General features: G+C 39.8%; 1 protein-coding gene across 1 annotated transcript in view; it reads left to right on the top strand.

The window, feature by feature from the left end:
- DNAH9 (dynein axonemal heavy chain 9) overlaps positions 1 to 24,337 on the top strand; it is a 975,671-nt gene that overhangs the window by 690,431 nt on the left and 260,903 nt on the right. The window contains exons 61-62 of the mRNA XM_069200368.1: positions 9,800 to 9,948; positions 15,592 to 15,719. Coding sequence (XP_069056469.1) covers positions 9,800 to 9,948; positions 15,592 to 15,719 — 277 coding nt within the window. The remainder of the gene's footprint in view (positions 1 to 9,799; positions 9,949 to 15,591; positions 15,720 to 24,337) is intronic.

Genomic DNA, 24,337 nt, shown 5'->3' with positions numbered 1-24,337 from the left:
CCCTTTTTTAACATGGTCACCACCACTTTTTGCCTGGTACATGATGCAATTTTGATTGAAAGCGCACTGGGCTCCTGCTAACCAGGTCCCCCGTGCCAGATCGCTTTCCCAAAAACTGTACAATTGTTCCCCAATTGGCATTACCTTTGCCCCTCTCTAAGTCCTTAGTAATTGGTACCCTTGCTACCTAGGGCACGGGTACCAAAGGAGGGCCCCAAAGGACTGCAGCCCTCACCTAGCACGTGCTGACTGCCATTGCAGGCTGTATGTCTTGGTGCAGCTAAAAGTGAAAACACAACATTTATTAATACATGCACCCAGAGGGCACCTAAGAGGTGTCCCCCAAAAATGTACCAACTACCTGAGTGGGGACTGACTTGTTTTTGCCAGCCTGTCACCACCAGACATAAGTCTGACCTCTAGGGTGAGAACCTTTGCTTTCGGGTAGTCAATTTTAAAATCCTGCTTGGGGAGAGGTATTTACACACCCCATCCAACAGGATGCCCTACAAATCTGCATTCCAAGGCGCAGGGCCTTCGAAGAATCCCACCGCTTTTGGTATGCAGATCTGGCATCACTCACAGGAGAGATGCTGACCCCTGCTGCCCCAGGGCCCATTTGGCCCCGGGACAGGTGGGAAATGTACTATTTAGGGAGGTGTGTCCACCCCTCAGGTAAGTCCTACCCCCAAGGTGAGCTGCCTGATGTGGACACAACATTTAGAAATCTGCTATCTTGGTGTTGGCAGAATTACGAACTCTGGGTCATGGTTGTGCCCACTTTCCACAGGAAGTGCTCGTATAGTGACCCCAGGGGTAAGCAGCCCACTGGCGACTACACTCCCCAAAACACCTCCTAAATTCAGTATTTGGGGAGCCCTTGACACCAGGAAATCAGATTCCTGCTGATTTATGAAGAAGGACACTCAAGAGGCGCAAAAGCAAAGCCCAAGGAAGAGGTGCCTGAATTGGCCCCAGCCCTGCTGGCCTGTCTGCTGCTCCCACCGATTTGTGCCAAAGTCGCAAGCTGCTGTGACTCTAAAAGCCTGAGAGGACTGCCTGCTTTCAACAAAGATCCAGGAACTCCAGTGGAGCTGCTTCCCTGCATCTTGCAGGCACCCCAAGACAACTGTGAGGACTCTGAACCACAGAAAACCCGACACTGGAAAGCACCATGCACCTGTGCCGCCCAGTCCGAGTTGAACCAGGCCAATGGTGCCAATGTGGTCCCCCCAGCCCTCCATAGATGAAGCCCACCTTGGACTTGCCCACTGTGACTCACCAACGCTGCCTGCAGCCTCTCTCTGCAGGACCCCTCAATCTCGAGTGCTTCCAGTAGAGAAAACTCTATTCCTCAAGACATCTCAGCACCTGTCACTGCACGCCCATTGAGAAAAGGACCAAATGTGCCCTTCCGTCTGCAAACATCTCAAGATTGGAATCCCTTGGTTCCTCCCAGCTGGATCCCCAGTCCTCACCCGCAGTATGTTTTCAACCGTACCAATACCCATTGACTAACATTGGGCACCCAATGCTGTACGACACCTCTGCACCTGGCAGCCCCAGTGCTGCCCGGTGTGACCCGTTGGTGTGGTCCTATCCCTTATGTTACCATAAGTCCAGCAATTTGGTCCCATAAATTGCTGCACTGTACCTGTTTGACGGATTTGTTTTTCTGCCATTGGATAATACTGCAGCTTCCAGAAATTGCACAGTGTGTCGCCTTTTCGCAACTGTAAAGATTTCTCTTGAAAAATGTACTTCCCTGAAAGTATTGATTCTGGAGACAAAACATATACAAAGGTACTTGTTATTTTTGTAATTTTTTGTGGATCTCCTTCTTGAGTTGTGTTTCTCATTTATTGGCTGTTTGGGTATTTGCAGATACACTCCTCTCTGATAAGCCTAAGGCTGCTCACAACATTACAGCGTAAAAGAGCACCTTGGGATTGCTAGAGCAAGCCCCTGTCCACTAGTTAGGGATACCCTAGACTCTTTACATGCTATATCTCATTTTGATATATAAAGTGCAAGCTTACAACACTAGCCTGATGCCGTATGCCTGTGCTGTTTGGGTTCTGGTCGTGGCTCAAAGTTGTGGCAGTTAAGATCAGAGTATGCACTTTAAGGCTATAAAAGAGCATTAAGCAAAGCTCTCTATGGCTTGTGGCAAGAACAGCAGACACAGGTGTAGATATAAGCCCTGCTCCATATCTCCAGAGTTGTTAAAGTGAAGGACCTCCCACAAAAATCACAAAAAGAAGAGGAGGCACAACAGCAAGCATAAGCAAGGTTAATCACCAAGATCACTTTCTGACTACTCTTTGAAAATGGAGTTGGTGGTATATACCTTGCTTCAGGTTCTGGCGCCACTGACGCCAGAAGAGATCCCGGCTCCAGGACCGCCATCCTGGCACAATGGTACGCAGATTTCATGGCTCCCGGCTCTCATCCGGGGCCATGTTTGTGGACTTCCTGTATGATAGGCTCCCATCTGGAGTGACTTCAGGCCCCTCGTGACCTCTGGGGATACTGTTAGGATTCCCACCCCTTTGCTTTTCCTCAGCACATTTGGCCCTTAATCTGTTGCGTCAGAGAGCACTGTCGACACCACAGTTTTTTCTGACACTGGTCCCACAATAGCCTTGTCCTCCTGTGGCGCTGCTAATGTTGACTCTGATTGTAGCCCTGACTCTGTCAGCACTGACACTGTCTCCAGAGCAGCCGATTCATGGACCACAACCCAAGGTACCAGTGCATAAAAGGGAGACATAACGCCTCCTGGAGGGAAAAGAAGCTCAACTGTATCCCTCTCTGTGTGAACTATTTGGTATACACTCACAGAATGATCCTCAAGAGGCATTGCAGCAACAACTAGGATTTTTGTGCGGCTCTTCCCACCATGTGCATCTTCTTACCAAGCCATAACACGAAAGGCTGCAGACATTCTGGAGTTACCTATTCCTATTGTAGAATCTAATCAGACATCCTCACAAAGGTCCTATACGTTCCACACTTGGCAGCCATTTCTTTCATTTAATGAGGCTCTTCTAGACCCTGTACTAGCCAAGTGGATCAAACCATCATCGGGCCCTGATGTCAATAAGCAGAAAGCATAGACCAGCATCAGACGACCCTTTACTTTGGTCACAGTACTCTTCCCTGGAAAGCCTTGTCATTCAGGCCTCATCCTCTGCCCATCTGTTTCTTGGCACTTTCTCTACTGCTCTAGTAGATAAGGAATATAAAAGCAATGGAGTCTTTTGCCAAGAACATATTTGTGGCTGGAAGCCTGGCCCTGAAGTCTCTGAATGCCACATGCCTGCTACTGTCCTATATGCACACACTACTGTATATGGTGGACACTCTTATCCCTAATCATTTCTGGGAACTCCAGGTTCACTTTCAAGATCTCAAAGATGGTCAGGCAGCCTCTGGACAAGTAATCCAAATAGGACTGGATGCAGACTATTTAGTTCCAAGGCCTGTGCGGAGATTTTCCCTGGATGTCTTGTCCTCCCTAATGGGCCTCTCTTTTAAATTCACTAAACTATTTGGGGAGAAGGTCGATTCAGCCTTGCCACTTTCTAAGTACGCCTAGGCAAAGTGTATGCGTTATGCTTGTTATGTAAGATTCCTGAAATTACTTTGCATAATTATGTGCCGTTCAGGGTAAATATTTGCCACTAATGTTCAATTCATGGTATAAGTGTAGCATGAATGCATAGGAACATCATAGTGCAAGTGTTACTTTCGTTTATACGTGTCCTTGTGCCAAAAATCGTCACAAGAGAACTCTATAGTGTGAAATAATAAATTTGCATTTCACCTAATTACACATTATTTTATGTATTTGTGCTGTAATTTCTTGTAATTATGTGAAAGGAAATTACATAATTTTTAGACAGCGCTAGTTTTAAGATATGGTCCGCCATACCCCATTGCCTTGGTCTGCAACCACAAAAAAAAAAAAATCCAAGATTGTCATAAGTTTTTGAAGCTTTATACGTGGCCTTAATATCTGTCAGTGCCAAATTGCCCATGCTCAGCAACAGCACCAGAACTCCATTTTATGCCAGTACAGGCGCTGTGGACATCCACCCACCCAAACAGTCACTCCTTCCTCCTCTTCTTCCCCAGCCACCTCAGAGAAGCATCTCCCATTCTCCCATGTCAGTTCAATCAAGACCAGTGGGAGGTGAGGTTTCCTTTTTTTGGAAGGCCATATCTGTGCATCATGGGTCTTACAAATTGTGGAAAAGGGGTATACCCTACTCTTCGAAGTACTGATTGCAGGAGAATGCCTTTTTTTCGTGGTCACTTCCATTTTTTGTACTTGTGCTGCTGTTTTTTTTTTTACTGTGAGCATTGAAACTCTGGTAAACAGTCCCTAGAGCTGGTGCTCTGATCCTTACAACAGGTCGAAATTGGCTATTTTCCTAACTGGAATATTTAAGTTACCTATAAGTCACTAATATATGATAAAAAGTGTACACAGGGCCTGTAGGTTAAATGTCACTGGTGGACTGCACAATTAAAGTTAAAACAGGGTTCTCGTTCTGCCACTGCAGCTTAGTTGGGCAGCCCTTAAACTGCCATAGGTCCTGTTCTACCGCTTCCATAGACCATCATTGGTACTTTGTGCTTTTTTCGCTACTGCTGCTTGAAACTTTAAGACTTTATTTTTCTGGTTTCCCTTACTGGATGTTTGTCTTTTTTGTGTCATTTTGTTAATTCATTTATTCTCCATTTTTGTAAAGTGGAGTGGGATTTTTATATTTCTGTTTTGATACTTCTAAATACTGGACACATTTTCATAAGTTAAGTTTGTCTGCTCTATGCCATAGGTACCAGGAGTTGACCTCAGGGAAAAAGTACTGAAACTTTTTCTGGGCTTAACAAGATAGTGCCTGTAAGAAATTGGGTTATTGGTTGGGGTGCGGTTGGGTTGGAAGCCCCACTCAGACAACAACCACAATCCTTGACAGGGTGCACCACAAAAGTCACTAAATTATCCTGTGCTCACCCCCTTTGATAGATTGGCCCAAGGCTCAACCCAAAGGCAAAGTGTAAAGTATTTATGCAGAGTGCAACCAGTAATAAAGTAAAAACACAACACAAGAACAATCTCAAACCATTTTAGAGAAATAGAGTACATTTTAATAAATAAAATATCAGAATGACAAAAATCCAATCAGTGGAACTAGTGATATTCAGTTTTAAAGTTTTGGGTAAGTATAGTGCCTAGAAGCATAAAGCACCAGTCACAGTCATCTTTTTGTGCTAGACCAAGGGAAAGTCACAAGTTCGGGCCAACTTAGATGTACTGCAGGCCAGACACCAAGACCTGGTTAGCTCCACTGAAAAACTTGCTTGCTCAAAGTTTGCCATGAAAAGTTCAGTTTGCGGATGCCGCGAGGAGCAGAGAAAGCATCGCAGATAGTCGTCCCTATAGCGTGAAAAGCAGGCCAGGAGATATGGGCTATTGTCCCTGTAGCACAAGTGCTGATCTTGTGCTGCCGGTCGTCTCTGTAGAGTGAAGAGTCAGGTTCACTGGAGCTTCTTGGGGCAGTGGATTCTGACACTCACTCTAGCAGAGGTCAGCAAAGAACAATATTTACACCTGGTGCCAGAGTTTGAAGTGGGAGTGAGGTCCCTAAACTACCTCTAAAGTTGGTTCTGGAAAGTTCTTCTCTTCCTCTGTCAAGGCTCCAAGAAGTCTAGGATGACAAAAGACTAGTGGCAGGTTCCTTCATATCTGCAAAAGGCCTAGCCCTCCGAATGTAAGTGAGGTTGGGTACAGTTCCACCTTCAACCATCCTGGCAGGATAGTCCATTCTGTCTACCTTCAATTCCCTTTGCGTCACTGTCTGGAAGGAGTATAAAAACCCCATTAGCAGAGCCTTTCACAGTCAAGTGACCTGGCACTCCGGCAACATGCACCAAATGGTTAGGGCAAAAAAATGCCAACTTTCTAAAAGTGGCATTTTCAGAATTGTGATTTAAAATTCGACTTTACCAGTAAAGAGGATTTCAAATTACTGTTCATTTGAGTCCAAACATAAAATTCTTACCTGCTCGCAATCAAAGGTTAATGCATATTAAATATAATATTGTAACCCAATGTTATTCACTGGGAGAGATGGGCCTTACATTAGTGAAAAATTAATTTAGGAGTGTTTCACTACCAGGACATCTAAAGCTTAAAACCATGTGTCCTGCTTTTTAAGCACAATGCACCCTGCCCTATGGGTATTTCAGACCTACCTTAGGCATGTATGTTTTAAGAAAGAATGTTTAAGCCTGGCAAAAGTTGTTTTTTTTGCTATGCGAATAGTAGTTTAATACTTCACTACAGGGTGTATTGGTGGGCCTGAGACAAGTTTTAAAGTGTTACTAGAATTGGTGGAGCAATGAGGGTTGCTGGCCCACTAGAACCATTAAATTTACAGTCCCTGGAACCATGTGTTAACATATGCTAGGATCTTACAAGTAAATTAATTGTGCCAATTAGGTGTAGACCAATTTTACATGGCTTAGGGAAAATGCACAATCTCTTTAGTGCTTGTTAGCTATGATAAAGTGCTAATGTCAACTAAAACAAATTCAGAAATAGAAGGGGTAATGACAAAATGTGTGAGTGAAGACCACACCAATGATTTCAGGTTTAACAGTGCCATCTTTGCATGTAATAGACATCCATCCAGTCCAAATAACAATCAACTTTGTCAGAACAGTCCTAGATTCTCACAGGAATATCTGCAATATATAGCGGGTTTGACTCGCTGCCAGTTTGTGTTCCTTCCCCTTGATCCGACATTGGCACCATAAGTCTTCACAAAGGTGATGACAGATGTGGCAGCCCATCTCAGGAGGTTGGGGATTCAGGTTTTTCCTCAACTGGACGATTGGCTTCTGAAGACCAGGACTCCAATTATGGTGCCAACACATGTGCTGTCAATAGGCTCCCTACTCCATGACTTGGGATTTTCTAGCAATGTCCCAAAATCCCATGTGGAGCCCTCTCAGCCGGTACTATTTATAGAAGCAGCACTAAATACCACCTTGGGCCAAGCCTTTTCTCCAGAGCACATTGTTCAAGAAATTCCTACACTGCTTCACTGATTCAAGAGGTCATCCACGTTTCAGTCCTGTGTATCCTTTAGCTGCTAACTTCTTGCATTCTCTTAGTCATGTATGCCTGCTGCTGAATGAAGGCTCTTCAGTTGTGCCTTCATAGGCAGTGGTTCTAACATAGGGCGGACTCAGTTGTGGTTCCCAGAGACACTGTGATGCAGCCTGCCTGGTTCGCTGTGAAGGAGAACCTTCCTGAAGACTGTCCTTTCAACCTCCTATAGGCGTGGCCTGGGTTATGACTGATGCCTCCACCCTGGGATGGGGTGTCATAACGACGAAGTAGAAATCAGAGACCTTTGGTCTTCAGAGGAGAAGAATCTTCACATAAATCTACTCAAAGAACTATTCATCTTGCGCTCAAAGAATTTCTCAATTCTCTTTGTGGTTGGTCCGTCCAGGTCTTAACAGGCAGTAAGACGCACTGTGGTATATCAACAAAGTGGAGTTGGACCGTAGGTTCTCCACCAAGAAGCACTACTTAGCTGACACACTCTTCGTTGCATAATAGGCCAATTTGGTCCATCTAATCTCTGTATGGAATAACCTAATGCAGGCTGCATATGCCTCTTATTTCGCACTGCTAAATTCAGGCACCATTTTTGTTTGAGCTGGCACTAATGACTCTTTAATGTTAGGAGGCTAGCAGTAAACCAAGGAGCAATGATGCGTTGTACTGGTTGTATGAATCGGCTCAGGGAAATCAAGATATCTAAGGCTGAAATAATCCAAGTTTGAAAAAGGTTGCAATCCACTGATACATCGCTTGAAAAAGATGGGAAAGGTGCCAAATGAGAATTAAAATCCTGGTCAGTCACCCAATGCCAGGGCTGATTAGAATCATTCACAGTGGTTCGGTTGCTAATGATGGCCACCAAAACAGAAAATGGTATTGCCAGGTGATATGACCAAAGCAATGATTGTCATTGCAAGTGATTGGTTTGGTTAACTGATTGAATAAACTTAAAAGCCTCAGACTCCTCCAAAGTGACCATGCAATGCTATCAGAACTTAAATTCTCCTGTAATTGTAAATTTGACTGCTCTAATGGCAGGAAGTGAAACAAATGTCATCAGTTTCATAGGGAAAATTGAATCAAAGCCCAGTGATCTATATATAAAGGCACCTGAAAAACTGATATGAGGAGATAGACCTAATGTAAAGATTAGCCCCTCCACATTGTTACGGTAGGTGTTAGGCGACATAAAACATGCAAAAGATTGTTGAAATATAAATAATAGCAACACCACCACAATGAGTGTCCTACCTGTTAAACTGTGAAACAGAGTAACCAACGGGAACTGCTAATGCAATATCTGAAGATGATAGAGTTAAGCCATATTTCAGTCAGAAAATCACTTGGGGATTATGATCAAGGATAAAATTGTGGATATTTAGTTTTTGCCAAGATAACAAACGTTCATTAAATACATTTTATAAGTACATTCATTCAAATGAGCAGAATATGTTTGCTTAAGAAAGGGTGGCGAGGATGGTATTAGCCTACTGTTACGAGGTGTGAGAGAGCTAGTGTCAGGTCAATACACTTACCCTCCACATGAGATTTTGGGACAATGGTAGAAAAGCCCAAGCCATTGATGGATAAATGCTGCCCAGTGGAATCCTGAAGAATGTAGAGTGGCAGGAGGTGATGCTGGGGGCAGTCCAGGCACAGATGGGTGGGTGTTGATATGCTTTCTCTTGGTGCACCAGAGAGACAGCCACTGCACAGCAGCACTCTTCTTAAAGCTCCCTGACTTACGAGGTGTGGTTGAGTAGTCCAAAAACTTGATCACTAACCACAATTATAAAATTGCACTGAACTGTATCCTCAAAGAGGGAGGCAAAGAAAATCAGAAATGGATCCCAGGCAAGATACTGTGTGTGAGATCAAGCTCCCTTGTCTCACACACAGTTCATGGAACTTAAAATAACAGAAATTAAACTGAATAAAAGTAAAACTGTAAAAAGAGAAAAAGGACACCTCTAATCATGTGTCTGACGAGAGCCAAGCACCTCCCTTCTTGCAAGGAAATGATAAAAATCACCATCTACCTGTTAATTTAGTCCTTAGAGCCAAAGATAATTTTCTCTCGTGGGTGGTGACTCCCTGCCATCTGGTCAATCAATTACACTGCCATCTTTCTACCCTCACCTCACCCTACCAAGTAGAAGGAGAGGTTGCATCGCCAGGACTCTAAAAGAGAAGTGAACTTAGGTGAAATCTGCATTCCTTCACACTTCCGTTGACGAACATAAACTGTACCCCGGCCAAAGGGAAGCTATGGAGAAATGTTTTTCAGGCTAGTGTGGCACCTGAGGGTTTATTCAAGAGCTGAGGAATTTGCAGGTAGATAGAGTATCCATCCAAAATATCATTACTACAGGGAAGTAACTATTTCTTTAAGAGCTGCATTCTGTTTGCTAGATTGCGGATATTTTATGAATGATCTAAACAGCCTCAAGTTGACACCCGTTAATACTGTCATTTAGTAATTGGTCTCTAAATCATGACTCTCACATAGGTTAAAGCCTGGCACATGAGAAATTATAGAAAAGTGGGCAAGTGCTCAGTGTTGGTTCTATGTATGTTTTCAGCAACCGAGAATATAATATATTTAACTGGTGTTGTATGTGATGAAATAAATTGACTATTTTTCAACAGTGATTTTGTGGAAGAAAAATTGGGAAGCAAGTATGTGGTTGGAAGAGCTCTGGATTTTTCTACCTCATTTGAAGAATCAGGACCTGCCACACCAATGTTCTTTATCTTGTCTCCAGGTGTTGACCCCCTGAAGGATGTGGAGAAACAAGGTACAGTATATAAGATATTTTTTACATTAAAAATAAATATTGATCAAAACTATGTTCAAGGTACTTTTGACTACCACTTTTCATAGACTTGTATTTAAAAATGAGGTACTAAGCATGTGACCCAATTAATGGCCTCACTTCTAACCTCACATTAACATTGTTGGTACCACTGCATAGAGACCACAATTCTTACAATTGAAGATATCAATAAATAGTATTCGATAGCATTAACCTGCTGTCAGTGCCTTTGTTGTTAGGATTACTAAGTATTGGAAATATAAAAAAAAATGTTAAGATACATCATTTAATAGAGGTACAACATGACTCATTTTTTCATAAAGAAATGTTTTTTTACCACTCTTACATATGTAAATAAACAGTACATATTTTTTAATAATCAAATGTTTTTGTGTCTTGAAAATATGATCAAGACAAATATTATGTTAAATATAGACTCACATCGAATTTTGCATTTTATTACATGTATGTGTCATTCCTATTTAATTTTTAGTCTCTATCATCTCTCCATGTTGATGTGAATGTTTCCTCTTACAATTTATATTCATTGTTGTAGTTGGGGATGTGAAGAAGCCTACAATATTTCCAAATATGTAATTTAAAAAGCGGGATATTACAGCTGTCATTTAATGTATAAAATTGTCATTTTGTATAGTTTGAACATATGTGATTTGATGGACCAGATCTATTGACCACAGTTATTGATGAATAGTTAAACCTAGGTAACCAAGTATTACATGTTTGCATGCTAGTCATTGCTAATGGTTTTGTAATTAGGTTATGTAGTGAAGTATTGTATTAAATAAGTTCCTTCTTTGACCAAAGAAGGATTTCTGTTAATAATTTCTATTTTTACGTGAAAGATGTAGAAGTGTTCCTATTTAAAACAAGTAGTTGCTCTGTTTCTAAAAGGTTTAGTCAATATTCTGCCTTTGATTACAAGTGAACATGATTTGAAGTTGGTATTAGCTCAAATCGCATATCCTTTGTTTGAGTTGATAATGCAGCTGTAATATTTTACTTTTGACATTAAAATCACATTTCTGGTGGCCATTGGATTCATTAGAGCATTACACAAATTCCAGAGATCGCAAGTTCTCTTTGCCTTTTACAGTTGTGGCAAAAGAAAAATGAGGACTTTATAGAATTCTTGCCTTTCTGTCAAGGTTTTTTGTTTTTAAAAGTCAACACTACTCTATTTTATTCCATTTGCTCATCCATCCAAGATAGAAAAAAGTTTAAACATACCTAGTCTTGAAGGGCCTTGGACTATTAAGTTTTGAAGACAAGAATATAGTTTGGATAGGAAATCCAAGAGATCAGTGACTAACTAAACATGTCTTAAAATTCACCCCTATAATATGGTCACATTTGTGATGTGGCAGACAAGGCTTTGCCAAAGTATAATGTTTTTATTCCACGCAAGAACTGCTGCTCTAATGACTTTGAATGGCATTCTTCCTCAAAAGGTTTGCAAATCAGGAGTGTGGTCCTCGATGCATTAATCCTCAAATCATAATTGTGCTGCTTTCTATGTGTGTTGATGCATGCAAGATAGGAGTACAAATAGGAAAGGTTAAATAATCCATTCCTCTTATAATCATGTTTTGCCTAATTTGTTTGTTTGCTGCATCAATAAACAATCTGAAGGGGTAAAGTAGAATCTACTGTAAAGAAAATTGACAGATACTATTTACATTGCAGCTTATTTTCTATTTAAAAAGTCCTGCAATACCTAAGAAAATGAGTTCAGAGACCTCAGATATTTCCATAACATTAATGATCTAACAAAAGATGTGCTGAATTACTTATTTCTTAGACAATACCTCTACTTGAGCATCAGACAAACTACATTGTTTGTACTGTGATTGTTTGGACATACAAATGTCTAATGATTTTCTTAATCATGCTTTAGATTAGCGTGGGCGCCATTACATCAGGCCAGAAGTAACAAATCTCAATCCACTTGAGGTAGGCAAAGTGCAATAAATGCAGAAAGCGGCATTTTCATTTTTACCCCTTTGGAATTGAGTAGTCACTGAAACAATCTTTGTGATATGTAACAATAAAAGCCTTCAAAATTACTCGCTCTGAAATAGGTAAATTAGGAATAATTTAAAGATTAATTAAATAGATCTGTTCTTTTGAGTTCCACCTAAAATTCAGCTCTGCCGCACTGCACAAATTGGAGCTGCTATAGTCGATTATATACTTCTCTGAAATTCAGGCATAATCAGTGTTTGATAGTACATCCATCAAAGTGTACAGTACAGATCTACTATGTGACACAATGTGCTGCCTTGCTGTTAGACCGGACAGCCTTACAGTGATCTTCCCCCAAACGTTGTGCCTTTCTCCACCATATTTCCCGATATAGTTTTTATTGGTCTTAGGACTCTTTACCACTGGTAACCAATGAAGAAGTGTGTGTGTTCTCTTCTCTTAACATTGTAAAATTGGCTTACCCCCATTGGCAATTTTATTCATTTCTAAGACCCTAGTAAATTGGTATTACACGTACCCAGGGCCTGTAAATTAAATGCTACTAATGGGTCTGCAACACTTATTGTGCCACCCACTTAAGTAGTCTTTCAAACATGTCTCAGGCCTGCCATTGCATCCTGTGTGTAAATTTAGGCTGCCATTTTGACCTGGCAAAATAAACATTTTGCCAGGCTTATAGCTTCCTTTTAATAAATATTAGTCACCCATAGGGTAGGGCATAAACAGCCCATAGGATTGGGTGCAGGATGTTTAAAAAGGTGGACATGCACTTTTATCTTTTAGATACCTTTTGGGTAAATTACTCCTAAATTAATTTGGCGCGACCAGATACCCACAGTTGATGCTTTGTGCTTCTGAGCGTGGTTTTCACTTGCAACTTTACAATTGGTACTACTAATTTAATGTTTGTTGTTTTTATCCCAAATCATTTATTACATTTTCCTCAGTTTTTTTAAATTAGTGTGGATGTTTTCCTGTGTTATGTTGTCACTTTATTACAGTTTGAAGTGCTGCATAAATAGTTTAAACATCATTGCCTCCAAGTTAAGGTTTCACCCCCCTCAACCAGTAACTCAGTTTCAAGCACTTGTGTTAAAGGGAGGTGGAAGGGAGATCTACCAAGATATGTTGCATTTGTTCTCTCCCCAGTACTGGTGCACTTATGGCTGCCATGTGCCAACTCACTCTCCCATCAACCAAAGTGTATAGGGCAACCTTCCAATACAATTTTTTTTAAAATATTTTCCCAATTTGTATTTGTTCTGTAAAAATGCAGCAAACATTCAAAGTTTAAAAAATAAAGAGAAAAAAAGAAAATCTTCGCGTTATGCTTGGACGCATACAGGTTTTGTGCAAAACCTTGTCTATTAATGTTATTAGAGAAGAATTTGCATCAAAACCCAAAGGTAATGCCCTTGTACTACCCATGGAACTCTCCCTTATGCAAAGTACACCTAGGCCATTTTTGCGTTATTTTTGGAAACATTTCAAGATAAACCCTTTTCACTGGGTTTGCATCATTTTTGTGAGGCAAACCCAGTGCAAAGCTTTAGAAGAAACAGACCCAGATAAACTAGGATTTTTGCTTAGCACACTTATATAATGATGCTAACATCTTCTCTTAGCAGCCTGAGACTTGTAACTGAACACACCGGAACTGGTTGCACTTTCATGAATCTGGGAAGAGGTTGAATTCAAGAGGTCACTGCAGTTGTACCTGATTATTATTCCTGCTTTATCTAACATATGGGTCAGCCTGTGGTTTCCCTCCATATATCTGATCTCTAGGAAATAAAGATAAACATGCTTGTGTATTACAGTTTGTTGTTCATTCAATTTTTAATAGATTGGAGAGTAATGGTCAAATGTGTTAAAAATAGAAACCATTTAACTGAACTGGCGGGCAGCAAGAGAATGAACAAACCTAGTAGAGAAAATAGATGTAATGAGGAGGCCTGAGGACCTGCACGTGATTGTGTGAGCATGAGAGGCGAAAGGTGATAAAGTCCATACTTATGATCTACTAATAAATGTGGACCTAATCCAGGACAGTCCCAATGCCGCAAACCTTTTCTCTTCCAGGGACCAAGTAATGTGGTCTGTTTAGGCGAGAAATTAAGCATGTAGATCTAGGAAAATCAGTGCAGTAACTCAGCCCAGTCCTTTTATGTGGGTGAAAGCTTGCCTGGTCAGTTTCAGGACAGTTAATAAAGTAAAATAAATACAGGGTTTCAGCAGTATTAAATAGGATGTTGACACTAGTGCCATAACTTCAGAATGAATTAATTTTTCAGAAAGAGAAATGAACCCAAAGATCAGGATTGGCTTGTGCATTATTTGTTTTAAATACATTCCCCTATGAAAATTAAACAAAAGTCCATAATTAGGCAGTAAATTATTTCACACAATATGAATACTTATCTGTTTTTGAGATTGACCTAGCGATAATTCATAATTGATGCTGGGATAAATGAAAGATCACCATAATGGTCTTCTTCCTGGTGATACCTTTTAATATAGTAAAGTCTTGTTGTCATTGGGTTCTGAAGAATCATTTATCTCATTGGAGTATTGGATTCACTTTGGCTCAAAATATCTTTTGACTGGCCATTGAGTGCTGAATGGGAAGGTAAGGACAATAGAAATACACATATTTTATTAAGAGTTAATGGTTATTTTTTTTAAATAATTGAATGGTTAAAAAAAATGTACTTTTCATATTTTGAGAAGATTGAAGTTCACAAACTGAATCAATGTTTTTATTCATTCAGGGCCCTGCAAAGTTTTTTTTTTTAGTTACATTTCAGAAGAAGGAATCATTAGTAATGTGCATTCAAAAGAACCTTGTTGTTGCGTCTTTGTCTGTAGGGTTGAATCAGAGTGGTATTCTTTTCTGCCCTCTTAATAAAACTAAATTATCACTATGTTTCATGATCAGAGTACAAACAAAAATTACAGCTTTAAATTAAATTAAAATATTTCTTTGACTTTGATTGTAAGTCTTGGTAAAATAATGTTTGGGACATGTTAACAAATATACATAGATAGAAGCTGATGAGGCATGGTAGCGCTTGCAAGATGAAAGATGTATGTACATGAACTTTTTCAGCTTTGTCTTCATTTAGTCACATCTTTGTCATTAGAGGAAAGAAATTTTCTTGTTAATTTTTCCATGCAATTTCATGAAAAAAGGCCTTCCATTGCTATTTCATTTATTTCCCCAGCTCAAGAAAACGTATGCTAAAACACAACGACAATACTATTTATACTGCAGAAGGAAAAAGCCCTAAAGACAAACTTTGGGGGTATTCATGGGTGTCAAAATTTGCATGTGTTGCTAAGTATCACAATATGTCCATTTCCTATTCTCTGTTCTTGAATCATTTCCGTCACAGCATTTATATTTTTATATTTCTGCATCAGAAACATTTCAAGCACTATAGGAAGAAAATAAGCATAATTTATACTAAGCAGGTTATATTGCAGTTGCAAAGTTGAAGTGCTCAAATATTAAAACATGCATCTAAGGTGATGAATTCCGATATCCTCTACTTGCCCAAATCTGAGGAAATCAGGTTTATTTAATATACTTCCTCTAACATCAAATAAAAATTTTCACAGGAAAAAAACTTGGATATACTTTTGACAACAGGAATCTCCACAATGTATCCCTTGGGCAAGGTCAAGAAATTGTAGCTGAGCAAGCCTTGGATTTGGCTGCCAAGGAGGGGCACTGGGTCATCTTACAGGTAAACATGTCCTCTTGACCTACAATGTACTGTAATGTAGCTGAAAGCCAATGATCTATCGAAAATCTAGGAGATTATTCAGATAGCATAATAATCCCCAAATTGTTTTTTTGTTGTATCACCTGGTTGTTTCCAATAACATTGTTTATACAGGAAAGCACGTTTACTGTCCTAGCGGACCTTTGTATGAGTAATGTGATTATTCATTGCATGAGATAGCCAGCTGCAGGCAATTGAAAATGTCAATTATAATTTAAATTACTTAAGCTTTCTTTGCCCTACATGCATGCATAGGTCATTAACAGCAAGGAGAAGATGATACAATGTGATTATAACTGTGTGCAGTAAAAGCCATCTCAGGTACTGATGTTCAGGATGGCACTCACATTGTCCATAATAAGGATATTGAACACTTTAAACATAGGACAGTTGCAACAGCTGGGCTCTTGGTCTGTTCTTAGCACTCACTTCAATTAATGTTAACTGCACTTCGCTTACCATTGAAGCATAAGAGAACTTTCAAAAGCCACAAAATGTGATTTTCTCCTGGCTCCCTATGCTACTCTCTTATCACACCTTTCAACACTCCTTGAACCCCTAGAATCACATATTCGCAGAAGAAAGGATTTAAGTTCTAGTGGTCATATTTTCCATTAGGATTCTGAAACTGTAATGCCTGCTGGAGTGTGTTTGTGGGAAAGAAAGTAGTGAGAAAGTATGAACACAACAGCACACAAAAAGGATTCAGTCCCAGAACCCAGACATAAGGTTCTGTGTCTTAGTTAGATACTGAACATTTAGGCCCAGATTTATACTCTGTGCAGAATTAGCGTCATTTTCTTTTACGCTAAATCAGCGCAAACATAACTCGATATTTATATTTTGACGCTAGACTAGTCTTGAGTCAAAATATTGGAGTTAAAGTCATTTTTGGATGTGTGAAACCACCTTGCATCAATGAGATGCAAGGTGAGTATTCCCATCAAAAAAAATGACTCTGAGGCCCTAGCGCCTTATTTATCCTCCCATGCAAAAATGGTGCACGGGAGGGAGGCGGTCCCAAATAATGGCCCCAAGCCTGCTTAGCGCCATTATTTAACGCCTGGGTCTGGGCAGGCATTAAGAGACCTGTGGAACCATTTTCATGGTCAAACACCATGGAAAGAGCCCACAGGTGCCCTCCCTAGCCCCAGGAACACCCTCACCCACGCCAGAAAGACACCATAGGATGGGGGACCCCATCCCAGGTAAGTAGGGTAAGTATAGGCGAGTATTTAAAAATAAATTTAAGTGCCATTGGGAGCCCTGAAATGGGCCCCCCCTACATGGCACTGGGTGCAGTGGCCATGCCCAGGGGACCCTTGTCCCCTCTGCTGACCATTGGGGTGGAGGGCATGACTGCTGTCTTTTATAAGACAGGAGACATGTGGTATGGATGGTTTTGCATCATGAAATTATGCTAGGCTTGTTAGAGTCATCTTTTTTTACTTTAACCAGCCCAATGTCATTTTTTGGTGCAAAACACCATTCTCCAATACCACCACCCCCACCCAGTTAATGTAATTTTCCATGACATTAGCCCACCCTTTGCGCCGGATTACGCCATTCTATAATTTGGTGCCCAGCTGGCATCCTGGAATGGTGCAAGCCGGCGCTATTCTTTTTGACCCAAAACCGTGCAAACGCAGTTTTGTGTCAAAAAGTATAAATCTGGGCCCTAGTCTGCTCAGAATATGAATCATTAGCTCTAGGGTTGTGTTGCCTTTGTTCCCTCAACACCTAAAAGGAAATAGGCATAGCATTTTGCTAATACTGGGAGCAGGTGACTGTACCAATTTGCCCCTAAAATTTCAAGGGGTTTTGCTGCTAAGTTTGGGAGCACTGGTTCTAAATGGACTGAGGGTAATTTTGAGCTTTTTAGGATGCAAACCTATAGTAGTAATTGCGTGTATAGTTTGTTCAATACTGAAATGATAGTTGAGGGGTAGCCACTGCTGCACCACACCGTCCTAAGTTGATTCCCCATTTTACTTTTATGCAATTCAAAACATATATATCGGAAATTGTGGCGACACACAACTACAGGTCCACTAAATTTTGTTTATTTGCATTAAAATGAATAGTACAATAGTTTACATTTCTGTCAAACAGTGGAACAATGGTGCCTGTTTGTTGTCTTGTACTCTTACAGATTGGCAACCTTATTGCTAGTAGGTGGGTGTATTGCAAGAGCCTTAGTATACTTCAGTTGCATTCATATTTGTTAGTAGGTGGGTGTATTGTGAGAGCCTTAGTGTACCCCTTCTATTGCCTTTATATCTGCTTAACAAAACCCATCCATCGTCCTTTGTGAAGCTCATTAATGAACAGAAAAATGTATACCTGGTGCCTATGAACCCACACATTTTGCTCGATCCAATAAGTTAGGACTTGTAACCTTGTAAGTTTGGTTCAGCCCTATTACCTTCTGCACTTGATGAACTTTTTAAACTTATGAGTGATTCACAAAAAATCCAAAGTTAGCTCAAGAAAATCAATAATAATAAAATTATATTTCTTTCACAATAAAATGTTTTAAAAATATGCAGACAGTGTTTCCACCAGTTAAACACATGTGCCCTGCTTGAATCTTCCCTTAAATACACAATGTTCTTGCAACATTTTTGTTGCTCTGTGAAGAAAATATGTTCCCTATGGAAGAATTCTGGCCTCACATTGATATTGAGTTTCCTGTGGTGAATTACATAGGGTGAGCATGCCAAGTGCTAATCTAAAGTAACATACAGGCAATGGTTTTGTGTTTATTAATGTATTAAGTAGCGGACAAACTAAAGCAATGTGTTATCAAATTTGACACTGAAAAATGGTTGCTTTGAACTTCAGTGAAACATGCACATTTTTATTAGGAATCATTGCAGCATTTGTAACCATATGTAAAAAAAAAAGCTGCAAGACGCAATAACTAAACTCAATAAAACAACAAGACACCAAAACATATCCAGACTTAACACAATGAACAAACAACATAACAGAGAACAGCAGTATAACAAAACTACAATGCAACCATAGCACAACACAAGAACACATTGAATTGCCATAACACAGCACAGTTATTTAGTACAGAAACCACATGCAGGCATATGCACAACCTTGATACTGATACATTACAAATATAATGAAATGCAACACAATAATAATAAAAAAGGAACAAAGTACAGCAACACAAAATGCACCACAAGCACCATGCATTAAAGCAAAACAAAAATACAACATCACACACAAAAACAAAACATCAACTCAGCACACAAACACAACACAGCCTAATACAACACACAACACAATTTCCTTGTACTGTGTTATGTTGTACTATAATGTGATTTGTTGTATCATAGAGGTTTGTGTTGATATATTGATTTATTTGTTGTGTGTTTTGCATGTTTTACTTTTATTATTTTTTGCTGCTAATTTTTGGGTGTTTTTTGTTGTGTTTGGGTGTTGTGTTGGTGTGTTAATGTTTTGTATTTGTGCCCTTGTATTGCCATTGTATTGTGTTGGTGTGTTTTTGTGTTGTGTTTTTGAGGTTATCATGTTATGTTGTGTTACGTGTGTGTTGAATTCTGCTTTTGCTGCGTGTTTTGACATATTGCATTGCTGTTTTGTAGTCCTGAATTTTTTTTGTGAACATAATACTATGCAGTGTTTTGCTTCTGTTGTGTCATAGTGCCTCTACTGTGTTTGTTCTTCTTAAATAACCAACCAGATTCTTGTCACAGATTACTACTTCAACAAATCTTCTTTCATTACACAGCAGTAAAAGGTGATGGTACCATTAATTTGATATTTAAGACTAACCAAAACATCTTATGATATATCCTGAGTGTTACATCCTTACTTTAGCCTGGACATCCTAATAGTTCTGACTTTCACATAGGTAAATTTGAATGAAATTCCTGTGTGGAATGGTATTTGCAAGAATTATGTGAATTCCCACCAAGTTACATGCCTGTGGATCTTAACTTGGTAGGAACACAGATACAAATTCAAATGCCCACCCCTAACACTACATTTGCAAATTACATCATTAGTATTCACAAAGTGGCTCTTTTGGTCATCTAAGTTGAACTTATGAGTGAAGTTTGCATTTTAGGATCCAACCCAGGTCCAATTTGCATAGCTCGAGTATAATGAAATCAGTTGACAACAATATTTAGACAAAATTATCTAAAGGGGAGATTACCCCATTGTAGCTACTGACTTAAGTGAAGCTTTCAAAGCAAAGTTAAGGTTCCAATATCACTCTACAGTAAACCCATTTGGAAGAGCCTTATGTGCTGCCACAATCATGATTTTCTGTGTAATTCGCAAAAGTGTATGTTAGATCTTCTGTTTCAATGTGGTAATGCAGTAGAAGTTTGCTGAAAGGACAATGTAGATTTTCCAATGATTGATGGGAAGAAAATCTGGGTTTTATTAATGACACAGGGCAAAGATTATCCAATATCCTTTTTTGTCCCATACATAGCAGTAACAATACAAAAAATGTTGAACTTTTAAAACATTCTTCTGGCTTGTAGAATCTAACTCATTTCTTCATCACCCATGAGCCTTCCTTTGAAATCATCTCTTCATTCTGAAAGACAAATGAAACCATATTGGGTGGGTTATCAACATAGTGGTGGCATAATCATAGCCTTATAGCCTCCATATCTTCAATAAAATACAGATTTGCTACCCACCAGGCTGTGGAAAATTTGCATTTTTATTTTAAGCCACAGACGCTAATGTTATGCAAGCTCAAAGTTATGCTAAAACACTATTGCACTCACCATTGATCAGAAATAATTTCTAAATAGTCTTTAATTAGACTAACCTGCTGCTCTCACAATATCATAGAAAACTCCTCCCTTCATAAATTCTTTAGGCGTAGAGGCTTCCCTGCTGAATGTGCCCTAAACTTACTGACATTTAAATCTGCTTCACTCATTTCTTCCTTCACCCAGTTTGCCAAGGTTGCAGGTGAAAGCGGTCTATGCGGAGGAATGTAAGAAAACAGTAGCTGTGTTACCTTATTTCCTTTTAAGTCTGCAGTCCTTCTTTCATACTCTTAGACACGCAACCACATACAAGGCCTGAGTCGCAAAAGGTAAACTTACAACTTTTGTTTATGTTTGTTTTGGAATTGACAAATTCTGGTTTCATTGTGAGTTTATGACTGCGGAGGCTCCACAGTTGGGGCGGAGAACTCCATAAATAAAAAGATAGGCATGTCATAGCATTTTATGTGTGGAGTTCTATGCCCCGACTGAAAAGCCTACGCAGTTGTAGACATACTGTTACATCAGAGTTTGTGAATTCCAAAACCAAGTTAAACTTACACAATGTCTAAGTTAACCTTTGTGAATCAGCCCCCAAGTTTTTTCTTGTTTTTAAATTATGGATAAAAAACATTTGTGACATAGTCTTCCTTCTTGTTTTAATATAATAACATACTCTATGTGGCTGGAAAGCACTACTTGCGACATCTAAAACTCTCACATCAGAAGTCCTCTGAAATAAAACCAAACAGAGTAACGTAGTCGGTTTCTATGAAATCGGTTTCAAAATCAAACTCCTATTAACACCCTAATCTTCCCTGTCTATCAACACCACCTTTACATCCCACATTGAAGAATAGTTTGTGACTTGAAGATTTATAACTCTCATACTACGCAAATCTTTTTGACTACTAAGCTGTGACGAAAACACCATTTACCAATGCATGACCAGCCACAGTAGAAGATCTGTAGACATTCACTGTTCTGTAAAACAACCCTAACTTAAATAACTGTGTCAAATAGTTAACCACATTACCTACATTAGTTGAAACAGGATCAAAACCCAGTTCAATGCACAAATAAATTCCAGTTTTTGCCGTTCTAGTCAATATGCTTTCCTAGCTCCTGGTGCCCAGGATTCAGAAATTAGTCTGAAAGCTTCTGCCGAAAGAACTAGCATATCCCACTGTCTCCAGTAATCCTCCATGCCATCAGAGAGGAAAACCCTCCCACCATCAAATTGTGGAAGCTCCTAAATTCAACCCTGTGAACTTCGGAAGACTATATTGGGAGATCCACTGACATCTTTGTCTTAATAGGGAACCATGTGACCCTCAGATTGGAGTTTCCACCACTGCTATCTTGTTGTACCTATATACTTGTGCCAACAACCTCAGTAAGATTACAAAGGGTAAGGGAAAGAAGGCATAAGACGCCCGACACCCTCCCCCCCCCAATAATGCTTCCTCTCCCCACTCCTTCAGATCTTGCCTCGAACTGAAGACCTTTGGTAGCTCATAATTCAGTCTGCTTGCAAAAAGATCCACTCTGAATGGCTCCCAGATTGCTTCTATCCACAAAATCCTGTTCTTTTTCAATTTCCAATCGCTTGAATCCCTGAAGTTTCTTAAAAGTCAATCTGCTACACCATTGCTTTACCCAAGAATAATGGAGGAAGAACAACAGATGTTCATTAGATCAGGTTCCCCAAAATACCTTTGCAAGATCTGCTAATCCTTTTGACTGAGGACCCCACCATTCTGTTCATATATCTCAATGCGGGCATATTGGCCATACAAAGTGTTATGTAACACTTTTGTTTGTCCTGTGTCAAACAGGCTGCAAACGAACCTGCTATCAACTTTAAACAATTGTTGTGCAAGGTCTTCTCTTGGACTGTCCAATGGCTATCTGTAGACGATTCTCCACATCTCATGCCCCATCTGTCCAAACTCTCATACAACTCTATCACTATCTCTGGTGTGTCTCCAAAAATTGTCCTGCCATTCCAAACATTCACATTTATGAACCACTAATTCAGCTTCTTCCTTGATTCCTAATCCAAGAATATACTCTGTGATTATGACCTATTTGGTCTCAGATATTTAATTTTTAACCTCTGCAGCACCCGAAAATGGCCTGGGAATATTGTGTGTATTGTTTATGAAAGTAAACCTCTAAAACCCTGGCCAACACTTTTAATGTTATTTCTTCCATTATCAGGAATCTCCCTAATTCCTTCCTCAGTCTTTTTAATTTCTCGCTAGGAATTCTTAGCCTAATGTGCACAGTATCCACCACAAAACCAAACAACTAAGTTTTCTGATTTGGAATCAAACAGGACTTTGACCACACACGCTAGGAATTGTAACATATCTATTGCTAAAATTAGTGTACTGTTAGACAGTTTCTTTCTTCTGTGCCATCAACAAAATACCATCTAGGTAGATTACGAACCTGACTCCCATTACTTGTAACTAAGATGCCACCGGTGGCAGTAGTTTTGTAAAGCACCATGTTGTTGAAGATAGTCTGAATGGAATGCTTTTGAACCTCCATAACCTTCCCATCCACTTGAACTGTAGGAAATTCCTATGTTGAACCGAAATTGAAACTATCAAATTAGCATCCTTTAAATATAGTTTTGGTAACCAATCATCCTTTTTCAACTCATGCCTCAAAAGATGGATGCATTCCCTCCAAGAATATGTTGCTTACAAATCCTAGCGACCCATCCATTATCTCTGGCATTGCTCCTTTTTCAGCTAGGTCTTTCTTGTTTACCAAAATCCTTTCCTCTTCCAAGAAACAATACTCCTAAGGTACTTTAGTTTGGCTTTGTAAATCTACAAACTCTATCCTGTTTGTTCTCACAGTCTCTAAAACCCAAGAATCCTAAGTTAACTTCATCCAGTTCCCATAAAAGTGTGTGAATCTACAACCCAGATTGTTTGGGATGTCTAACTGGTCTTGCGCTACACTTTAGCTGTTTTTTGTGGTAGTCAGCTCCTCTTGAAGATCTCCCTCTTGATCTGTGTCTTTGCAGGAAAAACCCTAGGAAGGCCTCCAACTGATTAGGGTTATATCCAAGGGGCGTATATCCTGTGGTCATAGAGGGTCTACATGTATATTGTCCCTGGCTGGGGTACTCTCAGCCCTTACAAAAACTACCTCCAAACACTTAAAATTTCCTTCTGGTAATTCTGTATGGAGCTAAAAGCACCCACATATTAAGACATTTCTAATGAAGTTATCTCCAAAAAGACCACATGGAGTGGATGGTTCCCCTTTTACACTAGACTGTTCAATTAATTTATGGTCCATTTCTATCAACAAGCTTTTTCTTCTCTCATTCAACAAAGCTAAATTAGCATTCCACAGAAAGCAGATCACATGTTGCACCCACTGGTGCTGTTCCTCTAGATCCACAATGCCTTTATTACCATATGCTCTCCTCTGACCTCTATAATATTCAGAAGTCTGTCCAGGCATGACCTTAAGCATCTTTCCAGAGCTTTTTGTGGATCTCTACTACCTTTACTTACAAACGCCAAACATTTTACATCTAACTCTGGTGTCATTGCAATATCATCAGGTAAAGTCAGTCTTGAAATTCAGCCTTAGCCTAGTTCTCATCTCCTTTGGTATTGCTTTTTGCAACCAGTATGACACATACTTTACTAAATGTGGAGAAGGTGACCATTCAGGGGACAATGGGTGCCTTATCAGAAAGGGTCAAACATTTATTTTCCAAAAGGTTCTGTCAAGTCATTTCCTCCCTTAGAGACCTTATCTGTCACATCA

The sequence above is a fragment of the Pleurodeles waltl genome, chromosome 7 (genome assembly GCF_031143425.1).
Source record: "Pleurodeles waltl isolate 20211129_DDA chromosome 7, aPleWal1.hap1.20221129, whole genome shotgun sequence".
Lineage (NCBI taxonomy): Eukaryota > Metazoa > Chordata > Amphibia > Caudata > Salamandridae > Pleurodeles > Pleurodeles waltl.
The sequence above is the reverse complement of the archived record's forward strand: the minus strand, read 5'-3'. Positions and strand labels throughout refer to the sequence as shown.